Genomic DNA, 17,904 nt, shown 5'->3' with positions numbered 1-17,904 from the left:
GCAAGAGGCAGAGCTGACATTTGTATCCAGATCTTCACAGATCTGGAGACCACCCTCAGAACCTCTGCACTATCCGTCAGTTTTGCCATAAATTGGCAGGTGGACACTGATTATTATCCCACTCTCACAGAGCTGACTCTTGCCAGTAAATTGCTCCAGATTGGTAGGTATATTTTCTTTTTGATTTTGTAATGAAAAAAGAGCTTTTAACTTATGGAACACAAAATTGCAGCTATCACCCAGTCGTGTGTTATTAAAGCTGTGCGGCCTTTCCCCTTGTAAGTGCTGGGTCCTCCAGGTAGAGAGAGCTGACTCAGACACGCCTGTCAGAAAGCTTAGAGAAGTATGTTAAGTATGTCTGGAAAGAAAGCATAGTTGTCTAAGTTGTCAACTACTGGAAGGAGTGTGAACACACTGATTTTATATAAGAAACAGTTTTGTTTTATAAGGCAGAGGTGGGAATGAGTTTTGTGTACATACATACATTTTAATCATTTTAAATTCTTGAAGATTTCTTTAAACTGGGGGATGTACGAGAAATAATTTTTCTCCCACCTTCTAAGTTCTTCTGGCTGGCTGGTAATTAATAAGAGACAGATTAACAGGAGAAAATACCCCAAATTTATTACGGATGTACATGCAGAGGTGCCATAAAAATATGGAACCTGAAGATGCATTTGGGGTTTGTATATGCCATTCTGGACAAAGGAGAGGGAGGCAGGGGTCTGGGGTTTCCAAGGGACAGCAGGCAACATACAGCAGGTAGATGAGAAAGAGCAAATATGCTGAACAAGTTCTTGCTGGGTCACCCGGAAACAATTGGACACAGAGGGATGTCCAAAAAAATAAAGGCTTTTTAAGATTTCACTCTGTCTGCCACACTTAGTTTACATTATGGTGTTAAATGATGCTCCCTTCTTTTTTTAAGTTTCAGATACAGTTGACATTCAATATTATTTTATGATGTACAGCACATTGGTCAGACAGTTGAATAATTTACAAAGTGATCCCCTGATAATTCTGGTACCCATTTGTTCCTTTCTTGTAAACAGGTTTTTTTCTGTCTGAATTCCTTTAGGTGTGTAAGGAAGAGGGTCAGAGGTTCTTTCTGAGCCTTTCATGTCTTAAAATCAATACCCCAAAATACATCTTTTTGGGGTGGCAAAACTTTGGTCCCTTCAACACTAACCTCAAATATTTTATAATGTACTAGTGGCCCGGTGCACAAAATTCGTGCAGGGGCGGGGAGGGGTGTCCCTGAGCCTGGCCTGCACCCTCTCCAATCTGGGATCCCTCAGGGGATGTCCGACTGCCGGTTTAGGCCTGATCCCCACAGACTGGCAGTCAGATATCCCTTTCGCAATCTGGGACCACTGGCTCCTAACCGCTTACCTGCCTGCCTGCCTGATTGCCCCTAACCACTCTGCCTGTTGGCCTGCTTGCCCCCAAGTGCCCCCCTGCCGGCCTTCTCAACCCCAATGCCCCCCCCCACTGGCCTGCTCGCCCCCAACTGCCCCTCCCCCACCAGCTGGCCTGATCACCCTAACTGCCTCTGCCTCGGCTCTACCACCATGACTTTGTCCAGAAGGACGTCCGGAAGGTCTCCCGGTCTAATTAGCATATTACCCTTTTATTAGTATAGATTTTATTAGCGCTGTTCTTTTCCTTCAGTTTTCTTTCCTAATAAAAGATGTCTGGTAGACTTAAGTGAACGTACAATTTGAGTCAAAGGAATTTTACTAGAATGAGCCATAAAAGGAATTGTTGATGTGGGCTGCATAACAAATGGACTGTTGACCTTCTTTCAACAAGTGCCCATCCTTTTCATTCTTTTCTCCTCTTCTCTTCCAGCGCCCCATGCGGGAGTCAGCCCAGCAGAATACTATCATCAGATGGCTCTGTTAGCTGGCCAGCGCAGCCCCTACGCAGACATCCTTCCCACGGCTGCCACCACTGGCGCTGGGGCCATCCACATGGAATATTTTCATGCCATGGACAGTAAGTGATGGGGCCATGTTCTGTAGGGGTGGCAGATGCTCACTCACGCACTGGAGAGGAAGATGCAAAGATTAGGTAATTGTCTGACTTGACAAACCAGAGAAAGAGGAGGAGCCACCAATACTTGGTGCTCTGGTGCTGTTGGTATTTTAGGAGGCTGCCAGATACGGGGCCATCCCAGGACCCCTGTTTAACTCGGAACGAACTGGAAGGTGCAGGCGATTGTAATTCGGCAGATAAACAAAAAACTTCTCTTCCTCTTCTTGAGAACAAAATAAGGAAACCTGTTTGATTACATGAGTATACTTTGCCTAGTCATTTCTTGGTTTTTCATAGATTTTATGCCTTAGAAGTTAATTTTTAAAAAGAACTGTACTTGGTTTGACATTTTATTTTATTTTATTTTATTTGCCTCATTTGTTTTCTTTACATTAAAACTTATATTTCACTAAAACCTTTTATCTAAGAAAAATTAAAAGCCTTTCCAAATTAGAAGCCTATTTTGGGTACATAGCAGTGGAAGAAAATGGGGTCATTTGATGCATTTTATATCAGTTATTTTGGGGTCTTATGATGATTTCTCCGGGTCACTTACCAAGATGTGTAGAAAAATGAGGCTATGGTTGTGACTTTTCAAAACATCCCAGAGTTCTCAGCTATGCAGATTCTCTGAGTCCACATCCATTTGTCAGGTGGTAGGAGGTGACTTCGAAGCATCATCCAGGGGGTCATCAATGAAAGCCACTGCCCTTTGAATATGACAGTAATATGACTTTGAGGAGAGCGTATGCTTGAGATTTTGTTTGTACTCCCTAGTAGCAGTGATTAACTTGCTGTGTGTGTGTGTGTATATATATATATATATATATATATATATATATATATATATATATATATATATTTGATTTTAGAGAGGAAGGGAGAGGGAAAGAGAGATACAAACATCAATGATGAGAATCATTGATTGGCTGCCTCCTGCGTGCCCCCTGCTGGGGATCGAGCCCGCAACCTGGGCATGTGCCCAGACTGGAATCGGACCCGGGACCCTTCAGTCCACAGCCCAATGCTCTATCCACTGAGCCATAACAGCTAGGGCAAGTTGTGTTTTTCCATCACCGTCTATTTGTATTCTTTTGTGAAAAGGGTATATATCTGTTAACTCAGACACTAGTTAGTAATTCAGTCCGTAGGTCTGGAGCAGGTCCAGGTGAAGCCTGTAGCTCAGTCTCTCCATCATGAACTAGCGTGGTTGTGTCACATAGTAACCGGAGCGTGCACAGGCTTCCCTTAGGGAGCTGATGACCACACACAAAGTGGGAGAACTGTATTCCATGTTCCGCGGGGCCTTTGTTGTTCTGCTCTGTAGAGTGGAGAGCTTCAATTTCCGATTCATCATAAGCACTTTTCAATTAGGGACTGTTGAAAAAAGAGTTCGGTGTTATTATGCAAATTCGTTATTTTAAATCTGCAAATAATTAAAATAATACAGAATCCTTAGAAGGTCAGCCCATATATTACCTTCCTTATTTGATGAGAATCTGGTTAGTCAGACAATGGTGGTTTTTATCTAAATAAAGGATGAAGCTATCCTTTTACTTTGTAAAAACTAATTAAAGGAATTTTAATTTGCCAAGTATATGGTAAATTGATTGTCATTAAGTAGGAATTTAGATGTCCTATCATTCATCACATAAAAAGAAAACTCCTTTTTCTTTGTCAGAATATTTTATTAGAATGGAGAAACAAAACAATTAACAGGAAGCCAAAGCAAAGATACCCGTGTTGGAACAATAAGAATGCTCGAGCTTATATTTAAAAAGGGAATGGTTTGACCAGTGAAGACCTGGGCCTCTTCTCTTTCAGCTGTTTTGAAAGTGCTCACCTTGTCTCCTCTTCCCTTCAACAGAGGATCCCAAATCACTGCCTCACAGTGCTGACTTTATCTGGCTTTGCTTGGTTATTAGGGGGTTGGGAAAAGCATAATGAAAGGGTTGGGGAGTGCATAAAGTACTATACTCTTTCTCACTAAAGTACTTGAGATAGCATTTGGTTAAGCAGAGCATAAGAAGTGTACTCGGGATTTAGCAGACTTTTCCAGTAGCAAAGTGAAACCAGTTTAAACTTTTGCAATGAAAGCACAGCTGCAGGAGCAAAGCCGAACTGGGATCCAGAGGGTCACTCAGGCCCGTTGTCACAGATCTGGACTCCTTGGTTGGCAAAAATCACAAGACTCTTTTCAGATGAGTAGCTGACTTTTTAAAAAATATATTTTTATTGATTTCGGAGAGGAAGGGAGAGGGGGAGAGAGAGAAACATCAATGGTCAGAGAATCATTGATTGGCTGCTTCCTGCATGGCCCCCTACTGGGGATCGAGCCTGCAACCTGGGCATGTGCCCTTGACTGGAATCGAACCTGGGATTCTTCAGTCCGCAGGCTGACGCTCTATCCACTGAGCCAAACCCGCGAAGGCACCACCTGATTTTTAAATGAGCCAATAGTGGGCATAGCCGGGTTCCAGCCAGCTTCAGTATAGAGCATTTTTTGTTGCATGCTAGAATGAAGTCTGTTTTATGGCTCTCGTTTTACTTTTTGGGATTCGAGTGACCTTAAAGGACAGGAGAGCGAGAGATATCTCTACAAGGAACATGCTAGAGATGAGGACACCTGACAAACAACACTGTTGATATTGGCGAAAACCGACTTCCATTCCATCTTGGAGGGAAAAACAGATTTGCTGGACCAGCCAGGCCAAGAGCAACCCCAGGGTCCTTGGAGGGATGAAGTCAGGCTCTGCCTATGTCTGTCTGGCTTTGGAAGGTGTGAAGGAATGTAAGGTCACTAGAGTTTTATAGCATTGGATGGTCTCCTTAGCTAGTGATTTAAATAATTAAAGGTGTTTCAGAGATCAGCTCTTTAAATGCCCTGTTACTTCTAACTATGCCATTGATCCCTGAGTTGAGGATTGTCTGGAAGTTGACCATAAGTCCGGTTTGTCCTTGGAAATTTTTTGGAAGTGGAATGTATTTCTCCATTGAAAAATTTCTATATGATGAAATTAGCCTCTCGTGGTAATTGTCAAACATTTATGTGTAAGGCAGATGCCATCATAAAACACTAAAAGGTGTGCACATAGTTGGCATTACCATTTTTGTACTAACATGCCCCGAATCATCTAATGAAACTATTCTCAATGAAGAAACTCGATTTTAAATGTGCCTGAAAGAAAAATTTGAGTAGGTACCGCATTTGTCATTTGAGCTGGTTTCCCAGTTTTATACATGGGTGGTACTAACTTACTAAGTTCCAGTTTGTGATTTATTTTTTATTAACTATAAAGTATATCTCTATTTCTATAATGTTATCTGTAGGGTCTTTATATTCCTCTATTCTATGTTATTGCATTAAAGCATGTTGGATTGTGGTCTTGTGTCAAGGTCCATCTCTGAACAGGAAAATATTCGCAATGGGTTTCCCAGAGACCAGGTGCCTAGACTGCTTTATATAAAGAAGACTTAGCTTTTACTTCCGTTTTCTGGGTACCATAAAATTACCTTGTCCCTCTCACCAGGCATATCCATGCCATGACATAGAAACCCTCCATTGTTAGTTCAAAGTAATCGTGTTTTATTTGCCACTATCTTTTGGGATTATGTTTTCATTCTTGCATTAAACTTTATTTTGATGACATTGTAATATGAATGTAACCTCAGAAAAGGCAGGAGTGGGCCTGTGAGCCACATGCATAGCTGTGCCCTGAAATTGAGATCTCTGCTATCTACCAAGTTGAAGGTAAATGGGTGTTTATTTTTTAACTCTCCAGTTAAGAAGGGTTAATACAAGTTGGCATGCCTTTAAGTTGTGACTTGTTAACCTCCAGATTAGCATTTCATTGGTGGGATCTTTTTGAAGGTGAAACATACTAATAAATGTAGATAATTAATAAGTCCAGAGAATTAAAATAGAGTTATCAAATCTCATTATAGTGCTTGCTGGGGTTTTAACTTTATAAATAAACTACATCCCCAGATTTTAAATGTTTCTTTGGACTTACGTTGTTGTTAGGCTATGGGGAATTTAGTGCAGGGTTCCTCAGTTTTAGCCCTCTTGATGCCAGACAGTTCATCGTGGGGAGCTGTCCCACACATCCGGGGTATTCAGCAGCATCTCTGGCCTCTCCTCACTAGATGTAAGTAGCACCCCGTGAGTTATGATAAGCAAAATGTCTCCAGATGTTGTCATATGAGCCCTGGGGACAATATTGCCCCCCAGTTGAGAACCATTAATTTGGGTAATATATTTAGCAGTTATTTTAAGAAATGAATCAGATGACTACAGACATTGTGGGGAAATGAGTGTATAACCAAGCTGAATCTTTTATCTTAGGATACTTTAACTCATTTTTCCTTTGGCTCATTGCCTTAAAGTGGTGTGTGTTGGCAGGGTGGTGTGTTGTGTAGCTGTGGGAACCACTGTCTTTGTTGCTTGTGGTGAATTAATGACGGGAATATCTAAGCAGCCATCAGATTCATAAATCACTAGAAATGAGAGGGATAACACATAAAAGTCTTTCCCTTTTGTTTAGCAATTTATCACTTTGCCTGCACATTAATAAACAGAGCTCCCCTGAGGTAAGCCCTTGGAAGATAAATATTTCTCCCTAATTTCCTCAATTGTATCCAGTAGATCACAAGTGGGAGGAGAGGTACTTGTCATCGGAAGTTGCCACTTCTTATCCTTCATTTCTTCCACACAGGCGAGTAGCAATAAATAACAGATACGGCAGGTAATCAGGTTCTGTTTTGTTTATTAACAGGCACCAGATTCCCCAGCCCCAGGCTGTCAGCCAGGCCAAACCGAAAACGTACACTGTCTATATCACCACTGTCCGATCATAGCTTTGACCTTCAGACCATGATAAGGACGTCTCCCAACTCCTTGGTCACAATTCTCAATAATTCCCGCAGCAGCTCTTCAGCAAGTGGCTCCTATGGTCACTTATCTGCAAGTGCAATCAGGTATGTATTTTCCTGAAGCTGTTACGTGTTTTCTTTAATAAAACATCAGCTCTGGACTGCACCTGGATTTGCAGTACTGACTACCTGTGAGGACCAATACAGCAGCATGACACTAGCCCTGACCCAGGATGCAGATCAAATGTCACTATACTGAATTCCAGATCCAGTTATTGGGCCCAAAATGTGTTTTGTAGACTTCTAGTCAGTAGCCCATATATAGAAATAGTAGTTATTCAGTTATGATGAAATCCATTTCATAAAGACAGTGAATGAATATGGCAAATCTTTTTATCCCAGTCCCTGTTATTGATTATAGTTCTGTAGTGGAAAAACTGACTTCATACCTGGTTGTGTGACACATCCAAGAATGAGAGCGAAAATCAGAAGATCAGGCATGGTGTAATTTGCATGTTCCTACTGGGGAAAGGCGTGCATGAAGACGTGCACTTTCCCCAGTAGTAGCATGTAGGAAGAAAAAGAAAAGGTGGCATCATGGTCTATAGTCTAATGGAAAACAAGTGGATACATGGGAAGGCATATCTATCACAGGAAATCCAGGAAAAACAGTTTTAGCTGTAGTGATACACCATGTTTACTAGAAATGATTAACACTATTCTTTGTTCCAGAATGTTCTCAATTACAGTTTTAATTATTTTCTTGTTCCATTATCAGCAACGCTCCTTGACAAGCAAGTTAGTGTTTAAATGTTGTAAATCCCCATTTTGATACCATATCATTTTCCGCAGTGAAAAAGATATGGTCAATTTATGGTCAATAAAGTGTGGAAACGTGGAGCAAAGCAAATATCTCTGCTTACTTGATTGAAGTCAGGAGATAGAAAGGGGGCCTCGGTGTTTTCAAGATTAACCACTTGAGTCACAAATGTAGCTTTGGAGTCGGGGGTATCTGTAGGCAGATTCCATATTTGCCACCAGCTACCTGTGCAAACCCGGCTCGCTTTTCGGCTCTCTGAAATTGTCTTCACACTTGTAAACTAAAAGCAAGACACCCACTGTATAGGAAAGGGGCACATTTAGTTAAAGCTGGTGTGGACCTGCAATTCCAGGATGAAGACCCCTACCCATGGGCAAAGTTTCCGGGGAACTGGCCCTGGATGGTCTGTTGAGGATCTGAGCTATCACGGCCTGGCTGCTGCCCTGTGCTCATCCCAGTCTGGCTCGGAGGTAGTACGCTCATCTCAGAACTGTGACCTGGCTGTTCTGTACTCCAGTAGATATTCCGGGCTTGTAGATTGCCGTTGACCATGTAATTATTATGTGACTCGGCTAGAAGTCATAGTATCGCAGTAGTAGAAATGTGGCACATGACGCTATTCATACAGAATCACTCTGTGAGCATTCCTTTCTCTTGTTTCTTGTGCATTTCTCTTTCCCCTTGCTCTCTGCCCAGTTATCTTTCAGCATCTAAAGGACTTAGATTAAAATATGGTGTGCAAATGGTCCCAGTGTTGTGTATATTCTTACCCCAGCCTCTCACTGGCTTCTTGATCCTCTTACCTTTGCCCAGGTAACCTGGTGTCAGTACTTGAAAGACCTGAAATTATCAAGTACACTGACTTGAAATGATCATTATCCCCTGCCTCTGAGGACCTACAATAGACCTCGTTATTGTCATTAGAGCTGGAAGAAGAGTCCCTGGGGACCTTGTTGCAGTCGGGAGAGCCGGGCCATCACACACTCCTATTCTCTGTCTTCGGCTCTTTCCACTCTGTGTTTTCTCTTGCAACGTGACCTCTCATTCATTAGTACAGATCTACTATGTGTTAGGTTAGCATGTAGCTTTTAATGCATATGAGGTGATACACATAACCCAGGATGAGGTGAGCTTGCCATATAATACAACAATGAGAGTCATTGTCATCGGCATGCTTGCCAGTCCTTCAGCTGGAAAAATGTTAGTGCTCGGCTTGCCCTGTTCTAAGTTTCATTTTGTGAAATCTAAAAACTGAACTGAGGAATAATTGGTGGGTAGTAGGACCAGTGGATGACAGGGAAAGGGAAGAAGCATGAAGAAATCTGAAAAGAGGAGCTAACTTTCTCAAGAGTGAAAGATACAAGAGCAGATGTGCACTCAGGAGGCACTTGAGCTGTGCTTCATACCAAGGAACACGGCAGGCGCTAGTGACCCCGCGATTTTGGAAAGCATAGTGTTATTCTTGTTCTGCACATCAGCCGTGTGTCTTTGCAAGAGGAAATTGACAAAGGTCATGCCTGGTGGGCATCAGTGTCAGCACGCCTATCCCTTGCTTTTTAATTCACCCCAAACACATTTGCCTTTCATACATACATGTTTGCTAATACCTAGTCTGCTTTTGGTATTATAGTGCATAGAGTACTGAATGGTGTATGATGTCCATATGTTGATAGTTATATAGAGAGAGACAGAGACAGAGGGATGGATGCAAAATAAAGGGATAAAAAGATCAATGTCTATCTTTAGCTTGTGCATGGTTCTTGTGTTAATATTTATTTAATAACTAGAGGCCCGTTGCAGGAAGATTCCTGCAAGAATAGGGCTTCCTACGGCTAGAGCAAAGCAGAGAAGGGAGCAAAACCCACTGAGGCAGGCTTCGCTCCCGCTCCCAGCCGCTGTGGATGGGTTTCCCCTCCCGCCTCCTGCCTCCGCAGCCTTGGCTCCGTTCCTGTCTCCGCCGCTTCTACTTAGCTCCCTTCTGTAGCGCTTCGCTTCCATGTTGTCTTCAGTCTTCGCTCCCAGCCAGTATATGCAAATTAACCGCCATCTTTGTTGGCAGTTAATTTGCATGTCGTGCTGATTAGCCAATGGGAGGCGTAGCAAAGGTATGGTCAATTACCATGTTTGTCTATTATTAGATAGTATTCCGACAGCTATAAAAATGCCATAGAAAGCAAGTGTTTTTGTTGTTGTTGTTTTTTTCCACAAAAGCCCATTGGCTTATTAAAACATAGATTTGATTATGTCTTTTTCAAGCATATTGACCAAGTGATTATCATGGGCCTTTTTTGCATGTCATAACTAAAATGATAATTCAAAAAACATAACTCCATGCACTTGGAAATGATGTTGTGAAGTATTTATTGCTCAAGTTTTAATTTCTCCATCACCCTGAAGACACCCATCTAAGATGAGATGATTCACATTTATCAGGTACAGCGTATAATTCCCATTCTGTATGGTTAAGGCTAATGTTATAAATATCTAATTAATGACATTATATTAGAAATAGTTTTTTCTCTGCTAATACCTATTCCTAGAAATTGAACTGCCACTGGAAAAGGTGTTTCAAATGGCCCTCATCTTCCTGCAGGGCAAACATAAATAGAACAAAGAAATTAGTAACACACTCATTTCTCACTTTCAGTTTAATGGCTAAAATGAAGATGGTTTCATATCCTTAGTAGTTTTAGGTCTGGCATAGCCAGGATAGATATCTCAGTGCAAGTGAGAGCTATGTGTCCAGAGCTATGTACGTCAGAAGTCGGTGTGGGTTTCTGTTTTCAGCCCTGAGCAGCTCTGCCTGGTAGGCGGAGGGCAGGTTGTGTTTTCTGCTTCATGTAGCATCAGCCCTTTCCAACAACAGGAGTTAAGGACATACCTGGTGGGTCCATTGCCACTTTCTGAGGCAGAATAGGAACCAGCTTGGCCTCCATAGCAAGGTGGTTCTGCACCCTTGCTGGAGTCAACCTTGTTGTATGTTGAAGAAACAATGCAAAAGTGAGTTGGGGGGTGGGGGGGATATTGAGTAATAGAGGGATACAGTGCCAAATTACCAGTGTCCTCAAAACTCTCTGAGAGCATCTTCTAAGGATCATGAGACAACCTTCTCTCCCCACAGTATCAGTGCAGGTGATTGATCTTAACTGAAAAAGGGAGTTTTCACTTATTCCCAGATGTGGTCATTAGTTTCATATATTACTTCATTTAATCAGTTATTCATTCATTTCCCCAAATACTTATTAACTGCATATTCATCTGTGTGCTTGTCACTGGGCTGCTCATGGAGGCTACAGAAATAAATGAGAGACATGACATGTCCTCACAGAACCCACAGAAGGGAAGAACTTCCAATCAGACATGAATGAGTGAGTGGAGCAGATGAGGAGGCCCTGAGTGGGAAGTGTGGTTGGTGAGGGGCTAGCCCAGGGCTTCAGATGGCAGTAAACACAGGGAAGGGTTTACTTACGCCAAAACACGAGGTTGGAGGTGGAGCACGGATCCAGGAACAGGAGGCTGCATTGTTTTAGGGGTGAGGGAGCTGATGCCCAGGGAGGTTAGTGGGCTGAAGCGAAGGCACTCAACTCCTTATGGGGCAGAATCTGGTGAGTCTAACTTGGAACTTCCTCTTTCTTTATTGTTTTTTATTATTGACACTGTTACAGATGTCTCCCATCTCCCCCCTCCACCCCCGCCCTTTGCTCATCTCCACCCAGCCCCTCACCTCCCCCCCCCCCTCTGGCTATCACCACACTGTTGTCTGTGCCCATGGGCTATGCATATATGTTCCCTGGCTAATCTTTTCACCTTCTTTCTTTCTGTTCCCCAGGCCATACTTCCTTCTCTTTTGACTGAAAGGCTTGGCAGCAAACACCATTTACAATAGAGAAATAGTATCTGATGTTTTTAAAAATTATGTTATGCTTGTACTAATGATTTTTCTAACCAGTGCTTCGAGGCAGATCTCCTTGGAGGGAGTGTCACTGCTCTTTATAGTCCTGGAGGTTTTGTCTGTTGGGCTGTTGAGTGGCAAGTAGCTTTGAAAGCCTTTTAGAACACTTTGCTCATATAAAACCAAATGAATTTTTGTCTGAGGCATTATTCAAAAAGTGTGCGTTTCTCAATGAAACGTTGGGGGTCGTCCTTGTTTTGTGAGTGCACAGGCCTCTGTGTGCTCATTACGTCTTTGGAGACTGCTGGGTTTTCTAGCGAACGTGCCTGGTAACTTTCATAGATGGAAGTGAAGCGTTAATTATTTTTTTTCTTTTCAGATACCAGCACATGCACATTAAGTGTGTCCCTAACCTACCCGTACACAAATAATAATAGCTGTTGGCCCATTCTCTGCAAAACTGGAAAGAACTGTTCTTACTTTGAATGGCAGTGGTTGTGCAATAAACTCCACAGCTGTAACCAGAAAGTGGATGACCTCGTTAGTACAAAGCCACGGAGTTGGTTTAGATTAGAACTTCTCCCCCCACCCCCACTTTCCTCTCTCTCCTCTTGAAGTCGGTTTCTCAGATTATGGGGCCCTTGTGTTCTCCCAATCTGCCTGTTGCCTGATTTCACCTCCGAAGCTGGTTTCATGGGCAACCGTTGGAAGAGAGATGAGATACTGAAAAGTAAATGATTTTAACCTAATTGTTGAGATTCCAAGACCGAAATCATCTAGGCAAGTGAGGTGTTCCTGTGCTAATAACTATGATGTTAAGAAACAAGACCCAGCTTGCCATGTTTGACCATACTTTACTAGTATAAAAGGGTATTGATAAAACTTTACCTCTGGTTTTTGATAGGGAATAAAAAAATATATCAAAACCTTCTTAAAGATTCAGAGTTTGGGAGTTTGAATTTTAAATCTTTGGAAATAGAAGAACTGGCTCCCACTCACTTTTAACTAAACTCTGAGCTAAATTTGAGGGTGGAAGTGACTCTGAGTAGTTAATCTTGACGTAGATGTGCTCAGAAAGAACTCTGCTGTGTCGCCACCGACAGTGGAATGCCTCTTAAGAGTATTTTATCAAACAAAAATCGGTGGCCATACATCTGTTCTGAGGGATACAAATTATATTTGGTGATGAGGCTACCACACACATTATAGTCAGGGACCTAAAATCCACTCTTTTTTCTTCTCTAAAAAAATAAAGGGCAAATTCACATTTGGGTTCGTTTATACTGGCTTTATAAATGTTGTCTCTGAAGAGTTGTTTTTCAAAATGTTTTACAAGGAACACTAGTCTCTAGAACAGTGATGGTGAACCTTTTGAGCTCGGCATGTCAGCATTTTGAAAAACCCTAACTTAACTCTAGTGCCATGTCACAGTTTTTTTATATTTGCGACCATAGTAAAACAAAGACTTATATTTTTGATATTTATTTTATATATTTAAATGGCACTTAACAAAGAAAAATCAACCAAAAAAATGAGTCCGCATGTCACCTCTGACACGCGTGTCATAGGTTCGCCATCACTGCTCTAGAAGCTCCTCCAATTATGGCTGCTCACCGGCTGCTCACCGTATCTGGGTGGGACATGAGGGGCACGTGTGCACATTAACACTCCACACTCAGGACTGTTGAACCCTAGTTCCTCAGACCTTCCGGAACTTGCCACTTCTTTTTCTTTTTCTCCGTCGCACTTGCTCTTGGGCTATCTCAGGAGGCCTGTGGCCATGTTAGTGCATTGTTAGGAAGGTCTGGGCCACCTGACACTTTCTTCCTAGAGATTTTTACCAACTAGACATAGATTAACAGTCTTCAGCCACATTCTTACAAAAGTTTGTGTTTTTTAAATTATCCCATCTTTCATGTAGTCACGTAGAAAAGAAGTGAAAGCTATAAAAATAGTGTTCTGAAGTACACTTTATAGAATGTTGAGTGAAGAGAATTTAGAAGCCAGAATGTAAAGTTAATTGGTATGTAAGTGACGCATAAGGAGGAATAGGGCGAGCAGAAGTGCGAAAGCTTGGGGTCATAAAGCTCTGATAGGCCACGCTGTAGACTAGACTCGGTCCTTCTTTAAAGGAAACAGAGATTTAGACAAATTTCAACGGTATCAATACTTTATGAATCTAGGGAGTTATGGAGTAAATGCACGAACCATTTAGGAGGACTCTTTTAGGGCTTCTAAAGGTGCAATTTACTTTTTAAAAAATTCTGACGTCTGTAATCAACAAAACCTGTTGTCACCTGCTGAAGTTCCGTAGAGAGAAGTGAATCTAGACACGAGCTTTGTTTATGGAATACTGTCTTACAGACATGCTGTCAAATTGTAGTTTTCAGAGGAAAACATGTTTTTCTTGGAAACACAATTCTGAGTGTGGTAGACACAATAATGGCTTCCAAAGATGTGCATGTCTTTTTAAAAAATACGTATTTGTATTGATTTCAGAGAGGAAGGGAAAAGGAGAGAGAGAAACATCAGTGACTGGGAATTGAACCATGACCTCCTGGTTGATAGGTCGATGCTCAACCACTGAGCCACGCTGGCTGGGCAAGATGTGCATGTCTTTTTTTTTTTTTTTTTTTTTTTTTTTTAGTTAAGGTATTACAAATGTGTCCTCATCCCCCCCATTAACCCCCACCCCCCCCCCCCCCCCCGCCCCACACACTCATGCTCCCATCCCCCTGTTGTCCATGTCCATTGGTTTGGCTTATATACATGTATACAAGTCCTTTGGTTGATCTCTTCCCCTTACCCCCGCCCTCCCCTACTTTCCTTCTGGGGATTGATAGCCTGATCACTGTTTCTCAGTCTTTAAGATGTGCATGTCTTAATCACTAGAGCCCATAAATGTTACCTTTGGTGGCAGAATGAATTTTGTGCCTGCGATTAAGGATTTTGAGATAAGAAGGTTTTCCTGGAGTATTCAGGTTGCCCTAATGAAACTATAAGGTTCTTTATAATAGGGAGACGGAAGGCGAAGGTCAGAGTGAGAGGAGAAGGTCAAAGTGATGTGGACCTACGAGCCTAGGTTGCCAACAGCCTGTGGAAGCTGGAAGAGGCAAGGTGCCTGGAGACTCAAGAGGAATGCATGCAGCCTTGCCGACCTGTTTGAGACTCTGACCCCAGAGCTGTGAGATAATAAGCATCTGTCATTTTAAGCCACTAAGTTTGCGGTAATTTGTTTTAGCAGCAACTGGATATTAATACATTGTGGAAGCAGTTTAGTCACTCCTCTCAAAGTTGAGTGCCCGCTATGTGCCAGGCAGCGTTCCAGGCACCAGGGGTCAGCAGGGAGCAAAACAGACCAGCCCCCCTCCCCTCCGGACCCTCCCCCCTCCCTCCCTCAGCTCACCTAACCTTACATTCAGAGAGTGCCTTGTGCTGCTGTGAGAATAAAAGTGTCAAAACAATAGAAAATGATTGGGCCACGTGCTGCAGGGGGGCTCATTTCGATGTGTGTGTGGGAGGGAGGCACTGGTCTCAGGGGCCTCTCTGAGGAGGTGACATTTAAGCTAAGACCAGAGTGATCAAAAGGAAGCAGCCATGCTGACTTCTGGAAGGACAGACACAGCAAGCACTGTGTGCAGAGACTCAGGGGGCGGAGCTTCTTAGGATGACAGCTCACCACCACTTAGGATCACAGAGCAGGAGGTGGTGGCTCAGACCCCCTGCTCCCCCACCAGCAGGAAGTCCTCGAGGTTCTTTGCATACACATGGGATGGGAGGCCTCCTTGCCCAGTCACTGCCCATCCTCTGCTGCTTCCTAACAAAACTCCACAGTCTGCTCTGAGAGCAAGAGGAGCCTTCGCTTTCAAAACCATGCCCTGAAGCTGTGACAGAGTCAACAATTCCTCTTCGATGGTCACATTCTACATCGTCTTTGTAATCTGCAGCACCGTGAGGAGCCAGCACAGGCCCTCCTGGGCTCAGCCCAGGCCTCTGTATGTGTCTCATGGAGGAGAAGTTTTCTGTTGCTGGCTTCTTAGGAATGAGCAGCGAGAGCTGAAAAGCACCCGTTCCTTCTGTACGCTCTCTGTCTCTTGGAATCTTAACAGTTGATCCGGATCTTGGAGAATGTTTATTCCTCTCGCCTGGCTTTACCAGCAAAAGAGCAGCCCAGAAAGGGAATGTTGCCCAAATGTGTTGTAAGCTTTTGCACCCCCTTCCTGTGTCTTCGGGAGTCTGAGAGGGTGCAGCTCCGAACAGGACTGCAGCTGGGTGCTGGGGCTGGCTTTCGTCTCCTCTCCTGCATCTTTAGAAAGTAAAACTCCTCACCCTGTTCAGCTACTCACATTTTAAAATTGGTTATATGTGAAACTGAATGCAGTTTTGCCTTGTGAAATGTGTTCTTTAATGGTCTTGATTCTTAATTAGGTCCTGGCTTTTTGAGCCCCCAAATAGTCTGCCGTCTAGAAATAGTGTAAGTGGCCGTAGGGGCCCATCCCAAGCCCACCCGATCGCATGGGCGCAGGAAACTCTGGACAGGTGTATGGAGGCTCCTACAAAGTCTGTTGAATTGGAAATGTATGTGTGGAGGGGTCTTTTGTTTTTTGTTTTTTTAATGAATAGAGTAAGGTAGTTACACTTAGTAATACCCATTCACCAAAAGGAAAGGGTGTGTGTTAAATCATTGTGTTTTTTGATGAATGGCTTGTACACTGAAAAATAAATTGGACAAACTGGCATAGAGCTCAGTGAACATGAAATCAGCTATTAGAAGAAAGCTTGTGAACAAATTCTGAGGCAGATATGCATCTTTTGATTAACGCCCTATCAATCATCCGCACAGCTACCTTCGCTAAGTCTTGCTGTAATCATTCATGGTTGCTTTCGGAAACACTGGCAGAAACTATAGTGCTGCAGAAACGGAATATTATTACTGATTCCTCCCTAACTTACTGTGAACAATGACTGTTTTCACCATGTTTCTGCTTTCCTTTATTACAGAAATACAATACGGAATGAAAGGAGAATTCCTCCCAGCCTGGTGAAATTCTCCTAGGGTATTCTTAATGATATTCAGTCTTAAATGGGCAAGCTATTGTAATGTGAGGTTCTCTGAAGGAATAATAGTAATGTAATCCCCCTGAAGTCGCCTTTTATAGATTGTAATCAAATAGGCAAAATGTGGAGTCACATTAATGAACAGAGTATATCTTCGGAATTATTGCTGAAAGTTGTTGAAATGGTTTGAATTTTGTTATTGTAATTATTATATTCTCAGTTAATGTGCTTAACAGCAATAGTAATTAACCCACCAGATTGTAAATTTGCATGAATTCTACCTCTGACATTACAAGAAATCCTGATTCTTTCTGTGTATTACACAGCAGGATGGGGGAAACATATAGAGATATATTTTTTTTCACTGATTATTTTTTAAGAAAGACATTTTCATGAATGCACTTACAATTTTTCATGCACTTTTAAGCCATTGGAAAATTCCTCAAGGGCACTTCATTCTTTTAAGAGGATTTGATTCCTAAACTACGCTGGCATGGAAGATAATTTGGCACTGCCTACTAGTCTTTAGGAAATAGTGCAGTTTCTGAACCTACTGTAGCCTGGGAAATCCAGTGGCATAATGAAGCAGTGACAGGCATTAGCATGTATAATGGGCTTTAATAGACATTTAATGCTGTTTAACTGGGAGAGGGAGCTGTTCTCTCCCATTGGAATATTCCTCCATCAAAGCCCATTGATCACCGATTGCGCCCAGGAGAGGTTAATCCATCAGTTTCTGTAACCAGACGGCACTGATGGAAATTCTTTAGGTGGCATTCTGGATGAACCAAGCTTTCCATCTTTACAAACAAATGAGTGATATGACAAGCATGGTGTTCAAAACACATTTAACCAATTGATTTTCTTTCCTCTTGTAATAAGATCTGGAGACATATGAAAGTGCACAGTGTGAGCCAAGATTAAAGGAATTGCTCCATGCACAGGAACATATGGGATTGAGAGCCAATAAAAGTACTATAAAGCTTGTAGTCACCCATTCTCTTTTTTATATAAAGTTTGTTATTGCAATAAATAGCTGTTATTGAGCCAATGCCTTTTGTTTCGTTTTCCTGAATCTTATTTCAGGTCTGTCCTGTGTGTGTGCACACATGCGCGTCCTGTCATCTTTCTCTTGGAAGTTCTCAAGATGTTTGTCAACCATTGTTTTTTACCTTCTAGTTTAAACAGACGGACCCGATATGATCTGGGATGGTAAAACCAGCTG

At 42.4% G+C, this 17,904-nt stretch overlaps 1 protein-coding gene across 5 annotated transcripts in view; it reads left to right on the top strand.

Annotated features, from left to right (window-relative positions):
• The window catches only part of GLI3 (GLI family zinc finger 3), a 274,791-nt gene that overhangs the window by 185,176 nt on the left and 71,711 nt on the right, over positions 1-17,904 (top strand). For all 5 annotated transcript variants that reach the window (XM_059655751.1, XM_059655750.1, XM_059655749.1 and 2 more), the window contains 2 exons: positions 1,852-1,998; positions 6,813-7,014. In XM_059655751.1, coding sequence (XP_059511734.1) covers positions 1,852-1,998; positions 6,813-7,014 — 349 coding nt within the window. The remainder of the gene's footprint in view (positions 1-1,851; positions 1,999-6,812; positions 7,015-17,904) is intronic.

Source organism: Myotis daubentonii, chromosome 10, assembly GCF_963259705.1.
Source record: "Myotis daubentonii chromosome 10, mMyoDau2.1, whole genome shotgun sequence".
Taxonomy (NCBI): Eukaryota; Metazoa; Chordata; class Mammalia; order Chiroptera; family Vespertilionidae; genus Myotis; species Myotis daubentonii.
Note: the sequence above shows the minus strand (reverse complement) of the source record. Positions and strands in the feature narration are given on the sequence as shown.